Source organism: Phaethon lepturus, unplaced genomic scaffold (assembly GCF_000687285.1).
Source record: "Phaethon lepturus isolate BGI_N335 unplaced genomic scaffold, ASM68728v1 scaffold19185, whole genome shotgun sequence".
NCBI lineage: Eukaryota > Metazoa > Chordata > Aves > Phaethontiformes > Phaethontidae > Phaethon > Phaethon lepturus.
This window is the reverse complement of record NW_010540071.1, coordinates 4,255-26,154: the sequence shown is the minus strand read 5'-3', so window position 1 is coordinate 26,154 and position 21,900 is coordinate 4,255. Positions and strand designations below refer to the sequence as shown.

Sequence of the window (21,900 nt, the reverse complement as noted above, 5' to 3'; positions counted from 1 at the left end):
CCCGGGATCACTCAGTTCCTTTGGGTTGTTTTCTACTTACTTTATTTTCTTTTATGCAGTTAATTTTTTAGGAAATTGTTGTTTTTCCCCCCTTTTTTAGTCACCACAGACACTCCCTTTAGGCAACCGTACATCAACAATCCTCCCACGTTCAAAGTCGGCTACATCTGTTGCTCTTTCCCATTGTTGAAAATTCCTGCCTTAATCCTATTTGACTTTATTCATGCAAAGGTCATCCTGAATTCAACAAATGGAGGAGTGATAGCAAGCACACTGTTGAACATGGCTAAAAAATGCTGTTGTAGAACATGCAGCTAGTGTGCCGGCACTATCTCAGAAGTACTTGGTTTATTATGCAGCTTCTAGTCTTCATAGTTGTGTTGCAATATGAATTGGCAACATATTTCTTCTAGCAACTCAGGAATACCATTTTCTTCCAACTGGCTTGATTCTCTCTCCTTAAAAAGATTTGCACTTAACTCGTATTTGCTAGTGAGTATGTGTACAACATACATATGTAATATTTGACCGTTTCACATGCCCTAGGGCTTAGCTTCTGGCATATATGGCTTCCCTGTTTCTCCTGCTTTTTACTTCTCAGTGTATCTAGCTTCACAAATCTATTTAATTAATCGGCCCATCTAAAACTAACAGTGATCGCTACTTTAAATAAGTGAGGCAAAATTCTCTCTAAAAATGCTTTTATAAAGCAGGGTAAAACAGCTCATACAAACACCTCATTTTAGGGTCATCACCATACCATAGATTTGGTCACAGAGGCCATCTATTCTGGTTTTAGACTAATTTTTCTTCCCCAGCAACAAACAAACAAAAAAAGCAGCATTCTGGCTCAGACCTGTGATTTATTCCTTTGCTTAAGCATCTGACCCAAACAAAAAAAAAGATTAGCAGGAAGAGTGAATTAGTAACCAAACCAAAGTTAACTATCAGACTGATTTATGAAGGGAAGATAATTATTTTTTTAATACGTCCATAACTCATTATGACAGAAGCAAAGGAGTATTTATTCATGCACGTTCATTTCCAATTTGAGGTGCTTGCCAACCATGATGAACCAAACCCACCCTTCAGGCAAACAGAGAAAACAGGCTATTGTTAGTCTCGTTCCTCCACAGAGCGCTTTGCTGAGGGTCCCAGACGGCACAGAGTGCACCCAAGACTTGAACTATCTAAACCAGCCTGGCAATAAAGCTTGATGTAATAGCTAAAAATTAAACACTACAATAAAGTCAGCTTATTCAAATTGTGTTTAGCTCCTCGTTAGCTGCAAGGGAAAGAATCAAGTCTTCAATTTAAAAGCTGTCTGGTCCTCTGCTTGTGTGGCTCTTGTTAAGAAGCCTAATAATAGGGTGTAAAAACTCTACAGTAAAAGGACAGGTTTTGTTGCAAAGATTTTGAGGATTTTTGTTTTGATAGTAATTTAAAAAATATCTTACGAGAGGAGAAGCATTCCTTCTTTTTCTCCCCTTAAAGAGCAAAGCTTGAACTAAACAGGAGTAACAGTCTGCGAAGGCAAGCATGCGAATCAAAGCCCTCCAATGTCCTTTGAAAAGGTTAGCATGAATGGCAAGAAGGTGGTTATCCTTGGGTACCTACGCCAGGAGCCCGCAGCCCCGCACAGTCTGCCTGCCTCCTCCCAGCTCCCTTCTGCCAGAGGAGTGAAGGCAAATAACTGAAAGGAAATAAAAGGCCCTCATCACGGATAAGGATTGTCAGATTACATATCCCAGAAGCTAGCCCAGATTTCACTTTGAGCTAACCTAATGCGGTTGGTTTTCAAACACCTCGGCAGGCCATGGCTGACCGGCGGTGTTTGTACCTAATCCGGCTTGTCCTCTGTGAGAGAAACTAAACAGTGCCATGAAAGCGTTGACATTTAGGAACTGCAGCACTCCAGAAACTTTAATGCTCCCTGCAGCTCCTAACTTCTTACTTGCGTTTATGCTCCTCAGGGATATTTGAAAGGACAGATTTCAGGCAAACAACTTCAGCACCTCCATGAGGAGACCAGTCCCCTCTGGATCCTGCAGAAATGGGTGCAACGAGACATTGCCTTGTCCCAAAGGCAATGCAGAGCCCAGCTCACACTCCCCGGTCTCCCTCAGGAGATCCCCTGCTTTTGGTCTCCCCATCGCTCTCTTCTCGGACGCGAAGTATTCGATGCACCTCCTAATGTAGGAGGCTACAGTCAAGAAAAGGCAGCATGGGTATTCCCACCCTCCAAAGGCCACCTCTCCTCTTCTCTGACCTCAGCAGCCTCGTAGCAGTTCCTGGGTCAGGATGTATGTCTTATTTGCCCAACCTTGCACTTCTTGTCAAGACAGACTGTTAGGCACTTCATTCAAGGAAATGGAAATATATATTTCCGTTTATATAAATCATCACATATATTTACATGGGAAACATTAACGAAATTCCAGTATTAGTGTCATTTTTTGACTAAAATATGAAAGAAGTTTTGTTTTGTTTTTTTTTTATAGTTTGCCTACATGCAATGGTGCTGGTGTTTTAATGGCACATAGCAACAATATTCCCCTCTACTTTGTCACACAATACACTCTAGGCCTGTTGGCTTCTCCAGTTTCCACCAGAGATGAATTTTCTTCTCACAGAATGGTGCACAGTTTTAAACTTCCAAGATGAAATAAAGCATACAAAAATACTGCCATTACCTATCTAAAGACCATATTTTTCCACAAGAAGTGAAATAATACTTTATGATGACAAAGCTGAGTACTGTAATTTACAAATGTAAGTTAAATATAAAAATATGAAAAGCAAGTCTTTGAATGTCATAACACTGGTTAAATTACCAAACCTTATTTGCACAGCCATTCTGCAGAAGTGCTAACTGGTGCAAACCAGAACTGCTGCAGGCACTGACAATGTTTAGTAGGAGCTACATTGCACCAATAATGCAGAAATACCTTAAAGAGCAATTATGAAAATGGCAGGAGCAAAGCATTTATCAACCTGCAAATTATGTATATTAATTGCAACAAAAAAGATTTTTCTAGGACAGCCCTGGAGACCTGTTTTCTGTGTCCCCACTACTAATAAGGATCTAAAGAAGAAACAGTGAAACGTTTAAGTAGCAGCACTTAAAGTTGCCAAATCAAGTGTTCAGAAGTTGGGATATTACAAAATTATGGTTACATATTCAATGTTAATTAGTACCCTCTGTCTATTTGCATTATGATACCATCTTTAAACTTGTACTTCTGTACTTCTTCCCCTGGAGTTCTCCCTCATGGAGAGTAATTAACAAAACAACCTCAGTGAATGAGACTACCCAGTATTCCTATTTTTCTGGATTATTAGTTGTTTTTCGTCACACCTCATCTCCTGCACACTTGCTGGACCTTGAACTGAACATGATATCATTAATTTCATCAAAGGGCTTTTCTACAGTGTTCATCTTCATGATGTTTTATAATCTTCCAGACATCCTTGTGAGGTAGCAGTCCACTTACCCAAAGAAAAAGTGAGATCCACAAAAATCCCAACTCAAATTATCGGAAGGTGTTGCTTTTGAGCCCTCAGTCTGAGCCACCTAAGACCTAATCTTAAAGAGAACTGCTTGTCTGATGATACTTCATGTGCCATGAAACAGCACTGTTTCAGCTGCATGGCACCCAAGTAAAGCCAATAGCTCTGCTAATTCACCATGGTTGTATCAAGCTAGGAACTTAAAAAAAAGCACCACAGCCTAAAATCTGGTTCAAGGGATAAGTTTAGCACCACATAATGAATTCATAACAGAGGAAAGGATAATATTCACTGCTCCTGGACAGCATTTGGTTGCTTAATTGTCAAAGAAAGCAATGGCTTTCTGCTGGCCCTTGTCTCAGACAGCACACAACCTGGACTGGTTCTACAGTACTGCATGAGTCATGAGCTCTGCAGAAGGACCTGCATGTGACGATGTGTTTCCATCTAGATAACACTCTGCCTTCTTGCTGCATGGGCTTGGAAATGGGATAAGCTGAGAAGTGAGGGTCTGAGGTCGGACGGAGCTCAGCTTGACCTCCAAACCTGTGCGTAACTCCCGCTACAGGAACGTGTGGGTAAATTATTGAGTTATCTGGCTTTAAACCTCAACTTCTGAAAGAAGCACCTCTAGCAGAGGTAATGTGACTATAGAACAGTCCTAAATCTTTTTGACAGCAGTTCAGCTGGCTTGTTGCTAGAAAATGGGCACAAAGTACTTCCATTAAAACTACAGAAAGCAGCAGACAAAAGAAAGGGCTTGGTTTCATCTATGCTCTCAATGTCTAGAAATTGACTTCAGCTGGCACCAATCATGGGAATAATACGAAGACAACAGACACCACTCTCCATCAATTTACATTGCCACCTGCAAGGAGAAGGAGGGAATCAAGCAAGGCTGCAAAGAAACAAAACTGTTGTTATTAATGCTGACAACTGCTACAGTAAAACCACACAGGGAAAACAAGCAATGTCCAACTAAGAAAGAATTTATCACTTTGAGACCACTGGTTAGCAAAAACCTACTCATAAAAGAATGAATCTCAAACATTTATGTACAGTATCTGAAATACTCCTTTGGGTCCTAACGGACAGTAAGAAGTTGCCCTTCTGTTGGTCTCTTGTGACTGCTCATGGATAGGTTATCATGTTACACATTATTTCTTGTACCAGTTTTTACAAAATCTTTGATTAAAAACATTGAGCAAAGCAGAGGATCTCCATTTTGCTGAACAACTCTGTCCATCAATGCTCCTACTCCGTATCCATGTCTCCTATTCATGTGCAGTCATGCCTGCATGTTGAAAGAAGAAAGCTTTTGCAACATCCTCCCATTTTTTCCTGTCCAATCATGGGTCTATTCTTTAGGTCATATACACAAGAGACTGTAATTATTCAGGGACAATTAATCTTACCAACTTTAAATTCTTATCAATTAGTTGGCCACATCTAACTTAGATAAGCTCTTTTACAGCAAAGGGAGAAAACCTGGCACCTCTAGGAATACGGTATCTGAGGCAGTTGGGTGTCTCAATCTCAAAAGGGGATCCATTTCACCAAGAGCCAGTCCTGAGAACTCACATAAGCAGCCAATAAAACTGCTCCTGCATATTACTGAAACATTAAATTTTGTCCACAATATGCACTTGTGTTTGTACTATTATTTGTCCTGGTTTTGGTGCTACAGAGGGATGCAGTCATCTCCAATCATCATGGTTCCAAGATAAAAAGCAGACTGAAAACCACCATGGAATGAATGAAAGCCCATTTTCCTCAGAAAGATGCAATTTCTACTTTTGTAAAAGTCACTTTTTAAAGCCCACACTTGCTGTCGAGTTTCAGATCCTCAGACTGTACTAATTTTAAGATTCTCTGCCGTTGACAGTATTTTTTTGACAAACAGGCCCTACAGATAAGACCTTGGATAATTTTATTTTTAAAACTACTAGTATATATGCATATATGGGTGCACATGTATATAAAATGCTTTTCTCATTTACAGAGAAATTAGTGAACATTATGGTCACCAATGAAACAACAATACAAGAAACAGTACCTAGAAGTTGTAATAATCAGCTACCTGAAGATACACTGCATCCCTACTCCCACCTGCATAAACAGTGGCCCCTTGTACTCAGTTTGCGTGGCCAGGTTTTGGTAGCGGGGGGGCTGCAGGGGTGGCTTCTGTGAGAAGCTGCTAGAAGCTTCCCCTGTGTCTGATAGAGCCAATGCCAGCAAGCTCCAAGATGGACCCGCTGCTGGCCAAGGCCGAGCCCATCAGCAATGGTGGTAGCACCTCTGGGATAACAGAGTTAAGAAGAGGGGAAAAAAAACCTGCGCAAATGCAGCCGGGGAGAGGAGTGAGAGTATGTGAGAGGAACAACCCTACAGACACCCAGGTCAGAGCAGAAGGAAGGGCAGGAGATGCTCCAGGTGCTGGAGCAGAGATTCCCCTGCAGCCCATGGTGAAGACCACGGTGAGGTTGGCTGTGCCCCTCCAGCCCACAGAGCTCCATGCTGGAGCAGATCTCCAGCTGCAGCCTCGGGAGGACCCCACGCCAGAGAAGACGGATGCCTGAAGGAGGCTGTGACCCCATGGGAAAGCCTGCACTGGAGCAAGCTCCTGGAAGGACCTGTGGCCGCGTGGAGAGAGGAGCAGGTTTGCTGGCAGGACTTGTGACCCCATAGGGGACCCATGCTGGAGCAGTCTGTTCCTGAAGGATCACACCTCATGGAAGGGACCCATGCTTGGAGCAGTTCCTGAAGAACTGCAGCCCATGGGAAGGACTCACATTGGAGAAGTTCATGGAGGACTGCCTCCCATGGGAGGGACCCCACACTAAAGCAGGGGAAGAATGTGAGTCCTCCTCTCCCTGAGGAGGAAGGTGCAGCAGAGATAACGTGATGAACTTACCGCAACCCCCATTCCCTGTCCCCCTGCACCACTGTGGCACGAGGTAGAGAAAACTGGCAGTGAAGTTGAGTCCGGGAAGAAGAGAGGGGCGGGAGGAAGGTGTTTTAAGATTTGCTTTTTATTTCTCATTATTCTACTCTGATTTGATTGATAATAAATTAAGCTAATTTCCCCAAGTCAAGTTTGTTTTGCCTGTGACGGTATTTGCTGAATGATTTCTCCCTGTCTTTGTCTCGACCCACAAGCTTTTCATTATATTTTCTCTCCCCTGTCCAGCTGAGGATGGGAGTGATAGAGTGGCTTTGGTGGGCACCTGGCATCCATCCAGGGTCAACCCACCACACCCCTTCATTAGCAAATCATTTGATTTGCACAAAAGCAGTAAAAACAGAGAATGAGAGTTTGATTTCCTTATACTGACAGAGTAACCACACTTAGTACGTAGGAACTTGGATGATTAAAGAAATTTTTTTTAAAAATTATTCTGCTGCAAATAGGAACAGATGGAAAGGTAAAATGTGAGGGACATTTAGAAGACTCACCTAAGGTTGCATTTTCGATTTTAACAGGCTGCTTCCTGGCAGTACTAGCCTAAGTACTGCCAGATCATCAGAACCGGCAGCTGCTGTGAGCAATGCATACACCAAACCAGCACACTGCCGAGACACCAAGGATACGTTTCCCAGCCAAGTGATGACTGTGCTGCCACTGAAAGGGACTGTCCTGCTGTGTTCCTGTGTCAGTGTTGTGTTCCTGGTACTCACGTAACTCACAGTCAGTACTGGCTCTGGCACAAGGTGGGGCAGGGAAGGGGGGAACGTGAGAAGTCAGGACAGGGACTGAATGCAATGCAGTAAATCCAAACCCTGAAGCATGCATTAGCTGAGGACAGGAGGAAGATACTCTTTAGCCCATACCTTCAGCAAAATGGAAAAATACTACACTTGCATTTGGAAGTAAAGAGAACAGTTCACTTCTTACTCTTAATGCATATTCTAATGAGGTTGTTTTATGTCCAAACAAACATAGGTCAATAGTAATGAATGCAGAAAAATCACATAGCTAGTCAAGTTGATAAACACCATTTAAAACACATGCAAACAGTAATAAGAAATTGCTTAAGTACTGTATAAAAATGGAAGCCTCCTATTATTTAACACTTGAAAAGCTGCAAGTTTAATGAATTGTCTGTGCTTCAGTATGATTATCTCCCTATCTGTTCACATTATGTGTGTGGCTTGTCTTTCTTCCTATTAAAAGATAAAATGTCTTAGAGTTGTATGCAAAGACAGATTTTCTCGGAGTGCCTTTTTGCACAAGTTTGTAACAGTAGATATCTTAAAATTCTGCCCACTACCTCACAAGTCTTCCTCAGGCTTGATGAACTATCTGTCTCCTTAGGAAGTGACAAAGATCTCATGCAAATGAGCTGCACAATTCCTTTGCAGCTAATGTGAAACTGGAAAGGAGCAAAATCGTTACAGAAGATGCTCCAGAGAGCCAGGAAGTCCTGATGTGAATGGACAACTGACATAATTTTGATAACAAGAGACAATAAGAGTTCTTCATCTACCATGTGGAGTTTAATGTAACTTCTCCGCTTAGCTACATTACTGCATCTGTGTTTTAAGATGAGCTCTTTCTACTGTTCAGTCACATAAGGTTGATAATGCTGAGTTAAATATAACTGGAAAAAGTGAGCAGCTAGAGACTACAGGATCCCCGAGAGTTGCGTCTAATACTATACTGAATGTTACTTTCCTCCTCTTCTGCTAAACTCACCTGAATATTTTGCGCTTTATCTCTGTCTAAGCATTTATTCTGCCCTAGAATAAATGAGAAAGAAACAATAAAAAAAAAAAAAAAAGAAGGAAAAAAAAAGAAGCAGCTGCAAGTTTGTGTTGTTCCCTGGAGTATCTGAGAATTTCTTTTATAACGAGGTAATTTGTACCTCCTTTGCAGTTTGAAGGATAAACTGCCTATCTTTCTGAACAGCCTGAACAGAAGCATTGCAGATACACAACAGATTACAAAGGAAACTGGATGGAGATGGGTTATTACGTGGCATGCAGAAAAAGGATTCTGTATTTCTTATTACATGTTTCCTTAGCTTAAACCAGCTAGCTTGCCTGGCATGAGAGAGCAGACTATCACTGGGCATGCAAACCAATTAGTTTTGGTTTTTAAAAAAGAGAGACCAACCTTAAACAATGATGGTGACAAACAGAAATGTTATTATCTGCTTTGGACTATTACGTGAATATGTAGTCTCCTTTTGTGCCAAATTAAAAGGCCATCACAAGCTCTTGTCTACAAGTATCGAAACCAATGCCGGTGTTTTCATGATCATCAGCAACACAGTGACGTTCATAAAGGCAAGAATGCCATATACATTAACACGACAGACTTAAGCTTATTTATCATCCTGTCCTTGTGCTATATACTTTTACGAGTTCCTAGGTATAACTCAAAAAACCACCCAAGGTTAAGTTCAAAAAGCATCCTGTGGTCCGATATCAATTCCACTTCTGTTCACATAAGCATCTATTGCCAGAGAAACACGTACAGCCAAGATTGGAGTGCAGGAGTTTAATTTACTGAAATGTTCTGGATAGCCCAGTAGGCAGCTGTGAGATGGAAATCTGAGAACTACGAAATCCCAGGCTGACAACTAGTCAGCCTGCAGTAATCACTCTGCAAAGCATGTGCCTAATGAACACAGGTTTCCAGACCCTGAAGACTGGAGAGAGGATGTGACACCAAACTGGATTCAGCGAACGTAATATACCTGATGACTTTCAGTAGGTTAATGGTAACTGCAGTATCCAGAAACCTGACGGATTTGTTGAGCCACCAATACGAGCCTTTGCTGCAGTCTGAAACGAACTGAAACTACCATGGAATAGGAAAAGCCTTTCTCAGAATGGTTTCCTGAGGGGAAGGGCAGATGCTATCCTTCCGAAGAGTCAATGAGCAATGCCAATCCAGTGCAGGAGCTATTTTCTTTTAACATTTAAAAACAACTCTGCAGTTGAGGGTGAGTATGTGTTTCCTCCTGTTCCCTGGTAAATAATTCTTCACCTCCAAAAAAAAATGCAGTAGCATTCCTCCCCCTAATTCTCACAAAGGCAACAAAATCCATGATTGTGCAGACACACAACTTCAGCTTCTCTACTACAGGACACAGTTACCGACTCTGGAACTGATACCTGGATCTTATTTACAATAAACTCAACATGATGCAGGGAAGATAAGAAATACTAAGACTGTCTGACATTTCAGTCAGTTCAAGTTGGTATGTACATTTTTTAACCAGCTAAAGCAATGGTGGGCACTGATATGCATGCTATGCCCTGGTCTGATACCACTTTTTGAACCTGAACTTCTTTGATTTTTTTTCCACAAAGTCAACAACACATGGAACAAATTAAAAGTCTCCATCACCTCTGTGAAAGGCAAAACCTTGTTATCCAAACACATCACATGTATGATGGTAACAAGCCCAACAAGGCTTCAGTTGGCCTTGACAGCACTGTAGCAGGCTGATGACTGAAGAGCTTAATTACAGCTTTGCAGTTTGTCAAACTCACCTAAATATAGCCAGCACACCATAGTCTTCAAGCCACATGAGATGGTTAACTGTGGGATAATTCCAGGCTTTCAGACTTTGAATTTTTAAGCTCTCTCTGATGACTCAGATTAGTTTAGAGGGGACATGGAAGGAAGACAGAAGACAAAATACTCCTTTAGTAATTGCAAGTAGGTAATAATATTTGGAAACAAGTCTTCCTCCAAACCCAGATATGGCAAATACTGAGCTAATACCATGGGGACAAGAGCTGGCTGGACCTTTATGGAGAGCTAGACCCTGCCTTATCTACGACAACTGCCCCTTCCTCAGCAATACAGGTGACATGGGGATCTCAGAGTGATCAAAATGGCCTGCTCAGAGGGAAGACATTAAAGAAGCTTGGAAAGGGTTTGCTACTACAGCTATCTGATTGCTCAGGGAAGCAGTGCAAGGCAAACATTTGAAAAAGATCAGATTAATATTGGAGATATTCAGAAGCTGTCTGGACATGGTCCTGGGCAACTGGCTCTAAGTGGCCCTGCTAGAGCAGGGGGGTTGGACCAGATGATCTCCAGAGGTCCCCTCCCATGTCAACCCCTCTATGATTCTGTAAACAATGCACAGAGAGGCACATTGGACATGGCCAAAGAGACGACAGCAGCTGGGATAATCTTACAGCAGCTAAAGAGGTACATGTGCCCCTATGCAGAATTAATATGAAAGGGGCAAGACTCTAAATTACTAGTGCTCATGAGCTCAACCAGCCTCATGTAGACTAAAACTCTCAGTTCTGGGGCAGGGAGAAACAGCCTCATTTGCACTCTTTGCTCACATCTGAAATTTGTTAAGGAATGGTAAGGGGACACCAAGTGAGGCAATGTCTTTGGGGAGGAAAGAGGCTAAAGGCAAGCCCTGCAGTCGTGGGAGACACTGTTATGGTTGTAACTGCTTCAGGCACATGTACACCATATGGTTGAGAACAATCATTTCAAGGCAAAAATATAAATTAAATACTGTCTGTATTTGGTATAATCACTTGTCTTTCTGACCAATGATCATGTATAATTGTCTGGGCGGTAAGTTTTTATGTCATTCTTCCAATGAGATCCAGTCTTCGCTTCAAACTGCAGTTCTATCGTTTTCATGGATATTAAAGTTAATGTCTATTTATTAGTCTCATATTCTATCTTCACTGATTGTTGAGTTCTTGAAAGTTAATACCAACTCATGACTCCACCCTGGAATACCCTCTTTATCCTGGGGATACCAGGCATGATGCTGGATACCACCAGATCAGAAGATGCTTTCTGGAATTTTCTGCCTAGTTCTACATGGAAGTTTTACACAGAATTATCTTGTACAACATACATTTCTGAGCAATGGAACCAGGAAGTGTTTTATTTCTGTGGTGTCAGGAGTAATAGAGGTAATTAATTGTGGATATGATTCCAGGAAAATCTAGAAATAGTATTCAGCTGCTAAAAGACCATACAACTCCCTTGAAAGAAGGCCTTTTGCAATTTACTTAGATGCATTAGCTTGTCTATTGTCAAATGAGAAATGTTCAAGACTGCTGACTGCTAAAAATTCATTGTTTTATTCTTCTCTTTCATTACCGCAGACACTGCTGTTATAAATCAAGAAAATACACACACACACAAAAAATCATGTGTGGGAAGTCAGAGATCCCTCAGGCGAGAAACACCTTCCACCACTACTTGGGTAATGGCAAAATGTTGGATTCAGGCTATGATGTTTCAACAGCAAACACAATTGCACTTCTGTGGAAGTGTTCTTACACCCTGGATGCCAATGCTAGAAGGCTTATTGCAGCTGAACACTGAACGAAGCAATTTCGGTGTCCAGCTGTACCCTAATGATGCGATTTTTGGGTGTATACTTAGGAAAATACCAACCTTTCTTGCTCTACTTTTAAATTTGTATTTAAATTCCTATTTAAATTCCTAAGAACTTTAGTACTGTTTTTAACATCTGTTTTTTTTTTTTTTAGTAGGGTAACATAATTTCAAGTATTTGGAACCTGTATCTTGAGTAGGAATCTGTCATGTGTCAAATAATCTTTCAGGAGCAATTTCCACCCAATAAACTTGCTGATATATAGATGTTAATAACAGCATTTGTATTTTTAGTGTTCAGCAAATGTGATGAACATCATCAGCATGTGAAGGAAAAATGAGCTCCAAGTACTTTGTCAAAGATTTGCAGAAGCATTTTTGGAATCTTTTTCCTTTTAACTCTAAAGTTCTAATATTAATGCTGTATTTATGTAGCTAAAGATCAGCATTTCTGCTCCGCAGCCATTTCCTGTGACGACAACCAAGACAGGGAATTGAACATGTTGGGACACTTGGGTTCTGGTTAGGTTCTACAACCTAAGTGGTAGCACAGGCTTTCTGTGCACAGTGAGCTTGGACAAAAATTGGACAAAACACTGAATAACATACTTTACTTAACTTCCCTCTACCTTGGTTTACTTCCATGGGACTATTCCCCCCACATAAGGGCGTGTGCTAAGCTTGTGTTTGTATAGTGCCTTACGTGTTTTGATGGGAGTTTTTTCAGAGTTGCTAAACATTGTCACGATTATTGAGTAATAAACATACAAGTTATTTGTGCCAACAGTCCAAGTCCTACCTGGGCACTATTTTGTACTGTGGTGTGAGGAAATAGTTTAATTTTCTTTTCTTTTATTTTAAATGCCAGTACTTTTCCGAATTTCAAAAAGTATTGCAAGTAAAGTGCTTTTGATCTAATGTTATTAGACCACCTTAGAGCAAAACAATTCATGCACACAAAAAAGACTGTGCTTACAGAAAGCTTTCTGAATTGCAAGTGACCGTACAATATTTTAATACACCCAGTCAGCAAAACTTTCCACTCTATCTGTAATATAATAAACCAGGACACTGCATCTGCTTTGGAGCCTTCCCTAATGGTCTCACATCCTCCAAAATCCTGTAAAAAAAATTAAAGCTTTCCTGTACAAGAGAAGGTCAGCATAGAGCTCCATCTTCCCTCACAGCCCTAATGAATATCAAAGTTTCAGTACTTGGACCTTTGCTGTTCTCAGCTGTGCCTCTGCATCAGTGGCAGGGAAGTGGGCTGCAAGCAGGCAGGGACCAAAAATATTTGGAAACTAATACCCTGCATAAGAGCAGGAACTACCTGACTGTGTTCGTAACAGCACGGTCTTCTCAGCAGGTTCAATCCTGCATCTTTTCTTAATCAATTCCAGCTTTCAGACAATCTAAAACTTAGTCTGGGGTAGACAAAAACTACAACAACCAAACCCAGTAGTAATACATTATTTCAGCACAATGAAGACAGGAAATAAAGCAGAAAGATATATTTCCTTGGATGCAGACCTGTAAAAAAACCCAACTCTCAAACAATGAGCAATGGGGGCACAACCTCCATCAAGCAACCTGATAAAATCTCCTCCACAGATGTCTTTTCTCTGCCTGGTAGTACCAGAATGCTTTACTTCAGCCACTTTGCTTTGACCCGAGGGCCAGATTCTACCAGAAATCAAATAATGTGCAATATTTTTCATACAGAAACTCCAGCAAACAGGATTGAACCCCATCTCAAAGCATTAGAAAACTGCTATGCTTTGATTTCATACTTCCCTGGTTGTGGTTTTGCATATTAAGAATAACTTGTGAATTGCGCTTGTGGCCTTACTATGTTGTTTTGTTTTGCTGTGAGCAGACACAGATTAGATTTCTGGTCTCATACTTTTTACCCTGATTGAGTGGTAAAATGACAGCAAGATCAGAGCCTGAGGGGACAAAGACATGTCAGCAATCTGGCTGCATAATTAAGCAATGAAATGGTAGGTATGACAAGTAGTTTCATTCAAGTCTTAAGTACAGCAGCTCCAATACAAGGCAAAACAGACGACAATATGCATAAATTGGGCAAGACAAACTGGAAGGGAAGCCTTTTGTCCTCATCTTCCTGCCCTTCAAAACAAGCAGTTAGCATGTACCAAATTAATTTTTAAGAAGGGCCCATTAACATATACTATTAAATGCTTATTTTGTTTAAAAAAGCACAAGAGGTGCTAACTGCTGAAACACTAGAGTTAAAATTCACACTAACAGAAGTTAGCTGTTGTAATCCTAAAATACCTAAGCTGCATATCGCCCCTCTTCAACAGGGATTAACTCATATTTTCCCTTGACAAACACAAATGTAATGTGCACATATAAGTATGCTTAGTCTGGACGTTCCTAATAACAGTTATTCTCATTTAAAATAGACTGCCTTTTATTAAAATGTTTAAAACCTTTATTTTAAATGTTTAAAAACATACCTATGTAGTTGCACTTATGTAAATCCCAATACAAATAAACAGCATCCAGTACCAAGCTCTTAAAACCCAGATTTATGACAGATATGTGGAGACAGACCCTTCAACAGGGGTGAGGCTTAGCGGCATTACAATAGATCGAGACAAAGTATTGTTCAACATTATCTTCTTCCTTCTCGATGGCATATCCAGCTGTCCTGTAACATTTGTTACTGGAAGACTCTTTTCTTTGAAACTGTAGTTGCTGTTACTATTGTCATTAAATCCTTAAAGAAAAAATACAGGCTCCTACTGCTGCACTCTCCCTATGAGCCAGCAAGTGAACAGAGATGAGCCAACACCTTATTAAGTATAAGCAAAGCTTTTAAGATGGCCTGCAGAAATAAATAGGATGTCTGCAATACACATAAAGGTATGGTTAATAACAAAGACAAAATTTTGTTATGAAAAACCTACCTTAGGAGAAGAAGAAAGCTCCCTCGATGCAGGAATAGCTGACATGTTCTCACTCATTCCTGTCTCTGTCCTTGGCAAGAGGTTTGGTGGTTCAGGAGCCTTTCTTTTCATCTTCTTTTCTGGTTCTTGCAGTGGAGCAACTTTAATTAAAGCAGGGCTTGATTTTGGTTCATAAAATGGATTTGATCTAATCAAAAGAAGGGAAATATATTTCTTTGCTATCTCCTTGGAATTAAAAATTGAAAATAAGACCTGTTAAGAGAAGCCAAGGACTAAAATGCTTTTATTATCCCACATAAGAGTATGTTTTGCTTTTACATTCTTTTAGATTTACTTTTTCACATGATTGAAGAGTTACAACAGTTAAAACTGCATTAGGTCAGAATTTCCATAAGTTTTATAAAGTCCTGTAAATTACAGAAGCTTTATCAATTGCATAAAGCTAACTCTTCAGTTATACTTAGCTATCTATCAAAGAGTGATCTTATTTACAGACAAGCTCAATACCAACAAATTTGAGTGAAGTTGCTGGCTCTTTAATATTCTAATAAACACAATTAAGAATGCTTCATTAGAACAGATTTAAGAATCCGGCCACTTTTACATGCATGCTTCAACATGGCTTTAAGGGCCTCACTCTTCGTTGGCCAAGTCTGACAATTATGGCCTCCGTAGGTACACAATCTACACTGAGTGTACTTTAAACTCTGCAGCATGCAGGCACCACACCATTTCCAGAACACTCTTTGGATACGAGAACAGTGTAAGAAAACCACAGCTGACACATGTATACCTCTCTACAGATACCAGTGACCATCATCTGCCTATTTTGAAAGCACTTTTTATAACTAAACCTCATTTAAGAAACACAGTAAACATCTTCCACCAAGTGGATGCAGCCCAAAGAATCATTCTTTTCAGCACTGGCATTCACGTTCCAACTCCACATTTGTTCCACCCTAAATAAATACTTCCACAGCATTTCCAAATTTTATCTATTAGTTTGATACATCAAATATCAATCAATAATACACCAAATAATGGCTTCTACTATACACTTAGAAGAGCCAGAAATTTTGTGTCCTGCTAAGGATACTTATGGGAAACTTCTTTGCACTGAATTATTTTATTCATAATCTTCACTTTTCGTATTTTGCAACCCAAAACTGGATGGTTAGTTACTAAACTGATATGTTAATTAATTTCTTTCCAGTCCATATTTCCCTTGCAAGATATATTTATGATACATCTCAAACAATGTTTATGTAACCAAGTCACTGCAATTCCCAAAGATCTATCTGCATACACTTACATAAAGCATAACAAATAACCTCAGTCTCTTTAATTCAACTCTAGACGTAAACAATAATGCATACAGCATTAGACAAGAGCCTACCTAGCTAGATCCATTTACAAATTTCCACTCAGGATAAGAGTCATGAGCTAGTACATGCTGTTTTGAAAGAACTACAACAGAAAAATTTGGGCACAAGCAAAAAACCAACTATTCATGCAGTTTCCTTTCACACAACACCAAATTTCTCTGTTTTGTGTAGTTCTAGTATGAAAATATGTCTTTCAGTCTCATGGACTGATTTTAGAATTTATTTTAATGCAGTTTACAGTCATCCTCTTTTCACTGAGAAAAAACAAGCAATTAATAATCCACACCACAGAAAGTAAGTCTACTTTTGAAAGGCAGAGATTACTGAAGCACGCGAGAGAAGACTGGGCTTAAAACCTCCAGACATTGCTGAGAACCTGCCACTGCTTGCTACAGAGAAAAAGATCTAAATTCAGATATCAAGGCAGAAAGAAAAACTAGCACTAAAATAACTCATCTGCTGACTGATGAAAAGGCAACTTTCAGGTGTTCCCACTTTTCTGCCCATCACGCACAAAGCCACCAGTGCAATCAAAACTAAAGGCAACATCAAAATAATGAGTTAAATAGAAATGGATGGGTGTTTTCCATGGGAGGCAGTAGAAAAAGGAGGGTATTCAGGCTGGAGTGGAGAATGCACCTAGCTGTCAGTAGCTCTAATTTAGCTGACAGTCCAGCTCAGCTGTCTTCAGACACCAGAAAGTTCAAAGGGAGGTGAAAATGAAGATAAAAGAGATAAAGGCTGAAGAACAATGCATTCTACAGGAGAGCACAAGGTTTTCTTTAGTGCAACAAGTTAGTCTTCTGAATAGCCAACAGACATAGCATGTTTGGCAGGAAAGTAATTTACCTTTGTGTACTTGGAATTAGAAAGGTGTATTTGTAAGGTGTTAAAATTAATTTGGTGCGAGGAAAAAAAAAATCTTATCAATGAGAGTAAAAAAGTTTGGAAGAACCACCTTTTGAATTTATATGCTCCAGAATTGTTTGTGCTGCGTATGCAATCTTGAAGAATTGTACTTTACTGCACACACCAGGAGGAAGTGCTATAAGGAGACAAGTGACTGCCTTTTTTTCCTAGAGAACTTGCTTGAAAGCCAGGCTAAACCCTCATACTTTGGTCATAGTATGCGTGGAACACACACACTACTTTCCACCTTCCCTTCTCCACAGCTTTTAATTGTTCTTACAAATATTGAGAAAGATTTTTGAAAAATTAAGTCTAATAGAGAAAAAAACCCAAAACTGTTCTTGCCTGAGGAGGCTATAAATTTTGAAGTCATGGGGGTCTGATATATGTAGCAGAGTTTAAGTCTCACAGGTTCCACGCGGCTATACAAGAAACTAAGCATGGGAAAAGTCTGGCTGAAAAAAACCTTAGCTGAAAAATATTACAGCACTTTTCTCTGAGGTTAGCTTCCATACTTTTTGCTTCTGTGAAGTTATTTAATTGATCCACACAATATGATTTGCCTAAAGATATATTAGACTGTCCATCACAAAAGTAAAAAAACCAAACCTGACAAACTACCTGGCATCAAGCTATCACTGTTAGTGTGGTGGCTTGTGGCTTCTTGAGCAACAAGCAGCTTCGACAGATGGCAACTCGATAGTTTTTCCAATTAGACAGCATTATTCTAAGCCATGCAATGATTAATGAGTTAAGGAGCCAGACAGCCAAATAATATCGGAGAGCAAGTTTTATTCTGACCAATTTAAAAATTATTTTGATCAGCGTTACTGGTCAACTGAAAAAAAAAAAATCAACATTTTATTGAGGAGCAATAACAAAGCTGTCAGTGTGTTAGGGTTAACAGATCAGGTAATATTACCAAACAGAAGTACTAGGGTTGAAACCATACTTTAAGTAGCTGTGAGCTATGCTATTGTCAAATAATTAAACTTAACTTAGCAAGGTATGCCATTTTTATTAACAGGTAGCCGCCCACCATTTTGATTTTAATGTACAGAATTCAAAAAGGCAAAAGCAGAATTTTACACTGACAAACGCCCAAACTAATAAAAGGAAAACGTGTTCCTTATCTCTAGTTAGATATGAGAATTTAGCCAGAGGAAGTATGTTTTGAGAGCATAGTTTTGCAGCAGAATATACATACTGGGTCATCTAAGTCCCTCTGTACCACACAACACCTCACTATGCTTATGCTTGTGACTATGCTTTGCTTATGCGTGTTGTGAAATCTTACGCTACCTTCACAACCATTAGTGAAATACGTTTCAATCAAGCCAACTACCCAAGGCAAATCCTTCACAGAGGCACAGGGAGGGTAAGTACCTTTTCCAAGATTACAGCAAGAGTCTGTTACAAAACTGGAGTCAGAGTTCAGCTCTTGGGGCACTTTGTGTAAGTTCTGAGTCCAGAATCAGAACTAGGGATCTGCCAGAGTGGAGTGGGACAAGGGTCCTGATGCTAACTGTGTTTCCATGTTCCCATGATACATCATCGCATTTCACACAAAATACAAGAGGAAAATGCCAAGTGGTGCATTACGCAAACTCCAATGAAATGTTTACGACACAGGGATAAAACTACATTGTATTTCCTGAGCAACAGTAAATGTTTTTCAGGAGCCTTCTATTTCTCATGCCTTCCATCTATGAGATTTAAAACCACTCCTGGGGAAAGCACCGGATCAGGAGCAGTCAAAAATTATTAAAAACTACCCAAAACAAAACAATAAAAATCAAAAGACATTAGGAGAGAGGTTGAAAATAATATGCAAAGTTTTCTAATGCTGTGATATGATTCAGTTGTTCAGCTTTGTCTTGAATACACTGCTCAGGCCAAGTCAACACATCTTAAAATAGATACATAGCAGAAGAAATAACAGGGTCCAGAGACGTGCGATGAAAATTATTACAGAGATGAAGAGACTTCTGTATGAAGAGAGATTGAAAAAGTTAGCACCATTTAATTCAGACAAGTGACAAGTAATGGTGAACATGCTAGAGAGACACAACACAGCAACTGTTTATGGCAGATAAATCCAATACTACTAATTGTCATTTTGATAAGCCAGAAGAAGAGACAGTGTATGGGACTGGAAAGGTGACTGATTTGCAATCAATAAAGGAAAACACATTTCATATAAGATCTTGGGTTTTTGTGGAACTGTCTGTCACAAATGGGCACTAAAGCCTAGGCTTTAATAGGGTTTGGAACAAGCTTATCCACTTATGTAGATAATAAAAGCATCAATATTCCCATTAGATAAGAAACAATACACATCTGGACATAAACCTTCATGATTTAGGGTACACAAAAACTACCAGCTGGCACTACCTATGAAAATCTTTCCTTTGGTGCTCATCTTACCATACCTTAGCAAAAACTTTTTACTGAACAATTTCAAAATTAATGACATGAGGTAAGGCATAATAGTGCTTGTAGGTCTGAGTTAGTATCACAAGTCCTGTGTTCCTGCGCTGGAGTTTTATTACTACACTTATTCTTCCAGAGTGTTTCAGTATAAAGATTCAAAGGTTCTCCTTGCCACGCTTCTACCCAATACATTGAACAAATGGTCTCCAAGTCTTTTTCAGTGACATGGTGCTCCTATAACCTGGGAGGAAAACGTGGAAAGGAAGCTACTTGGGGGACGAGGACCTAAAAAACTTAAGTAAAAGATGTAAAAAAACTATTTTATAGTGCTTTTTGACTCCTTATCCTTCCACCTCCCCATGGGACAATGCTTTTATAATGAAAACTTATGTTCAGATTTATGTTCAAGTAGAATCCACCTATGGGGAGCTTATTTTTATCCTTGTTAAAAAAAAAACCAAACAAACCCAACAACAGGAATAAAGCAAATAGGGTCATTAAAATAAGAAGGCGGCTGTTGTAAACAAAGGGCTAGAGAAATCTTCAGTCCAGTACACACAAAAAACAAGGCTGCCTCTTACATTGCTGCAAGCCTGGCACAGATTTCCCTACGGTGAAAATGTGAGTATAAATATAAAAAAGAGAAAATTCTTCACTTGCCCATCCATGTAGCTTTTGCTCTTTCTGCTCTTCTCCTCAGTCTCTACTGTCCCCTATACCCATATCTTTGCAGGTGAAAAGTATCCATACTTTTTCTCCCTGCGGGTTCTGGTGATCTGATCAGGGATGCCTGGTGTGACCATCAACAGTGTGATCACATCGTGCTCTGAAGACACAGCAGCCAGTGCTGTTTGTTCAGGCAGAGCCCTAATGAATGGAGTTGGCAGAGACATCATTCCCCAATGCCCATTTTTCTTTTTTTTTCACAGAACAAACAACAACAAGAAATCCATGGCCACGGAGCTTTCAAAGGAAAAAAACCCCACAGGGTCCTTTATACATTTCTATTAGAGTGCATGGGAATTCTTCAATTTCCTAGAACACAGCTATAAACAGAGAAACATGAAGATGATGATACGACGCCTGTGTTAATATTAAATATGAAAGCAATGTAAAAGTCATGCCATGATAAATCTCATTAAATAATGAAAAACTAAGTGTTAATTACAGTTGTTGTCTGTAAAATTACTCACATGTAATCACCATAAACTGTTTCATGAGTGGTGTGGTTGGTGACTAATGACCACAAACAAGGAGTAAGTATATACCTCCAAACCTCCCAAGCTGCACAGCTATTGCAAAAAGCTCTCACTCCTTGTTAGGTTTCTATACCATAACACAAGGCAGTCAGTGTGAGTTTATAAAAGTTTTATGTGTGGTCATGATAGAAGAAACAACCTAAGAAAGTGCATATGCTGTTATCTTTCCCATATAAAGACTCAGTTTTATGAGACTCTCAAAACTGTCCTATGCGACTGCACAATGCTCTCCTTTTTTGCATACTGCACGAATATAAAACAAATCCTCCATTATCATTAACAAAAATCATTATTTTATGTAGTAAAAATAATGGCAAAAAGCACAGGAAGGACCAAGCTCTGCTGCTCCTTAATTTTTAGCTCATTTGCAATTGGCAGGGCATGAAGTGCCAAAAAGGTACACAGACTTGTTCCCTATCAAGTAATTTGCTATCAGTGAGGCAAAGGAAAGTTTCCTAACTGATCATGTTCAGCTGAATAGCATGACTTGGGGGTATGGTATTTCCTGCTGCTGAGGTGCCTAAGGATCAGTCTGTCCTAAGGAGGTGATTAAGAATCACCATCATTGAACCCAATACACCTCAAGATTAAGCCAGGGATCCCACTAATGCTTACAAAGCTGCTGAAAGATGAAGAATGATACTTACTCATCTAGCTCTTCCTCTTCAGCTTTAGAGGTATCCGCATAGAGGTATTTGCTCATATCCACTGGTCTGACGTTCTTCCTTTTTGCAGGTTGCGGAGGAGAATCTCTTACAGTTACAAATGTTTCAGGCTCAGGATCTGGCTCATCAAATGGGTTCAAGCACTCTGGGGCATCTTCATCCTTGAAGGGATTGTAATTGTCAGCACAGAAACTTTCTTCTGGCTTTGAAGATGAAGCTATTTCAGTGTCCGGTTCTACAAAACGACAACAAAAAAAATCATTAAACAGATTTAACACAGAAAAAAATTGAAACCATTTTATCAGATCTTTGTATTTTGAAGGCTTATGTGAAAAGGTCTGCTTCATAACTCTTAATACATAAAGTCCTAGCCTTACATGAATTTTCAGTATTTATTTACCATATAACCTTGTTTATTCAAAAATAGGTCTTTCAAAAGGTCATTTCATCTAGAGTATATTG

At 39.8% G+C, this 21,900-nt stretch overlaps 1 protein-coding gene across 1 annotated transcript in view; it reads right to left on the bottom strand.

Annotated features, from left to right (window-relative positions):
- LOC104620973 (EH domain-binding protein 1-like) overlaps window positions 1–21,673 on the bottom strand; it is a gene marked incomplete at its 5' end in the record, with an annotated part of 119,032 nt that extends 97,359 nt beyond the window's left edge. Inside the window, 2 exons of the mRNA XM_010287342.1 lie at window positions 14,788–14,974; window positions 21,421–21,673. Coding sequence (XP_010285644.1) covers window positions 14,788–14,974; window positions 21,421–21,673 — 440 coding nt within the window. The remainder of the gene's footprint in view (window positions 1–14,787; window positions 14,975–21,420) is intronic.
- Window positions 21,674–21,900: the final 227 nt, after the last annotated feature.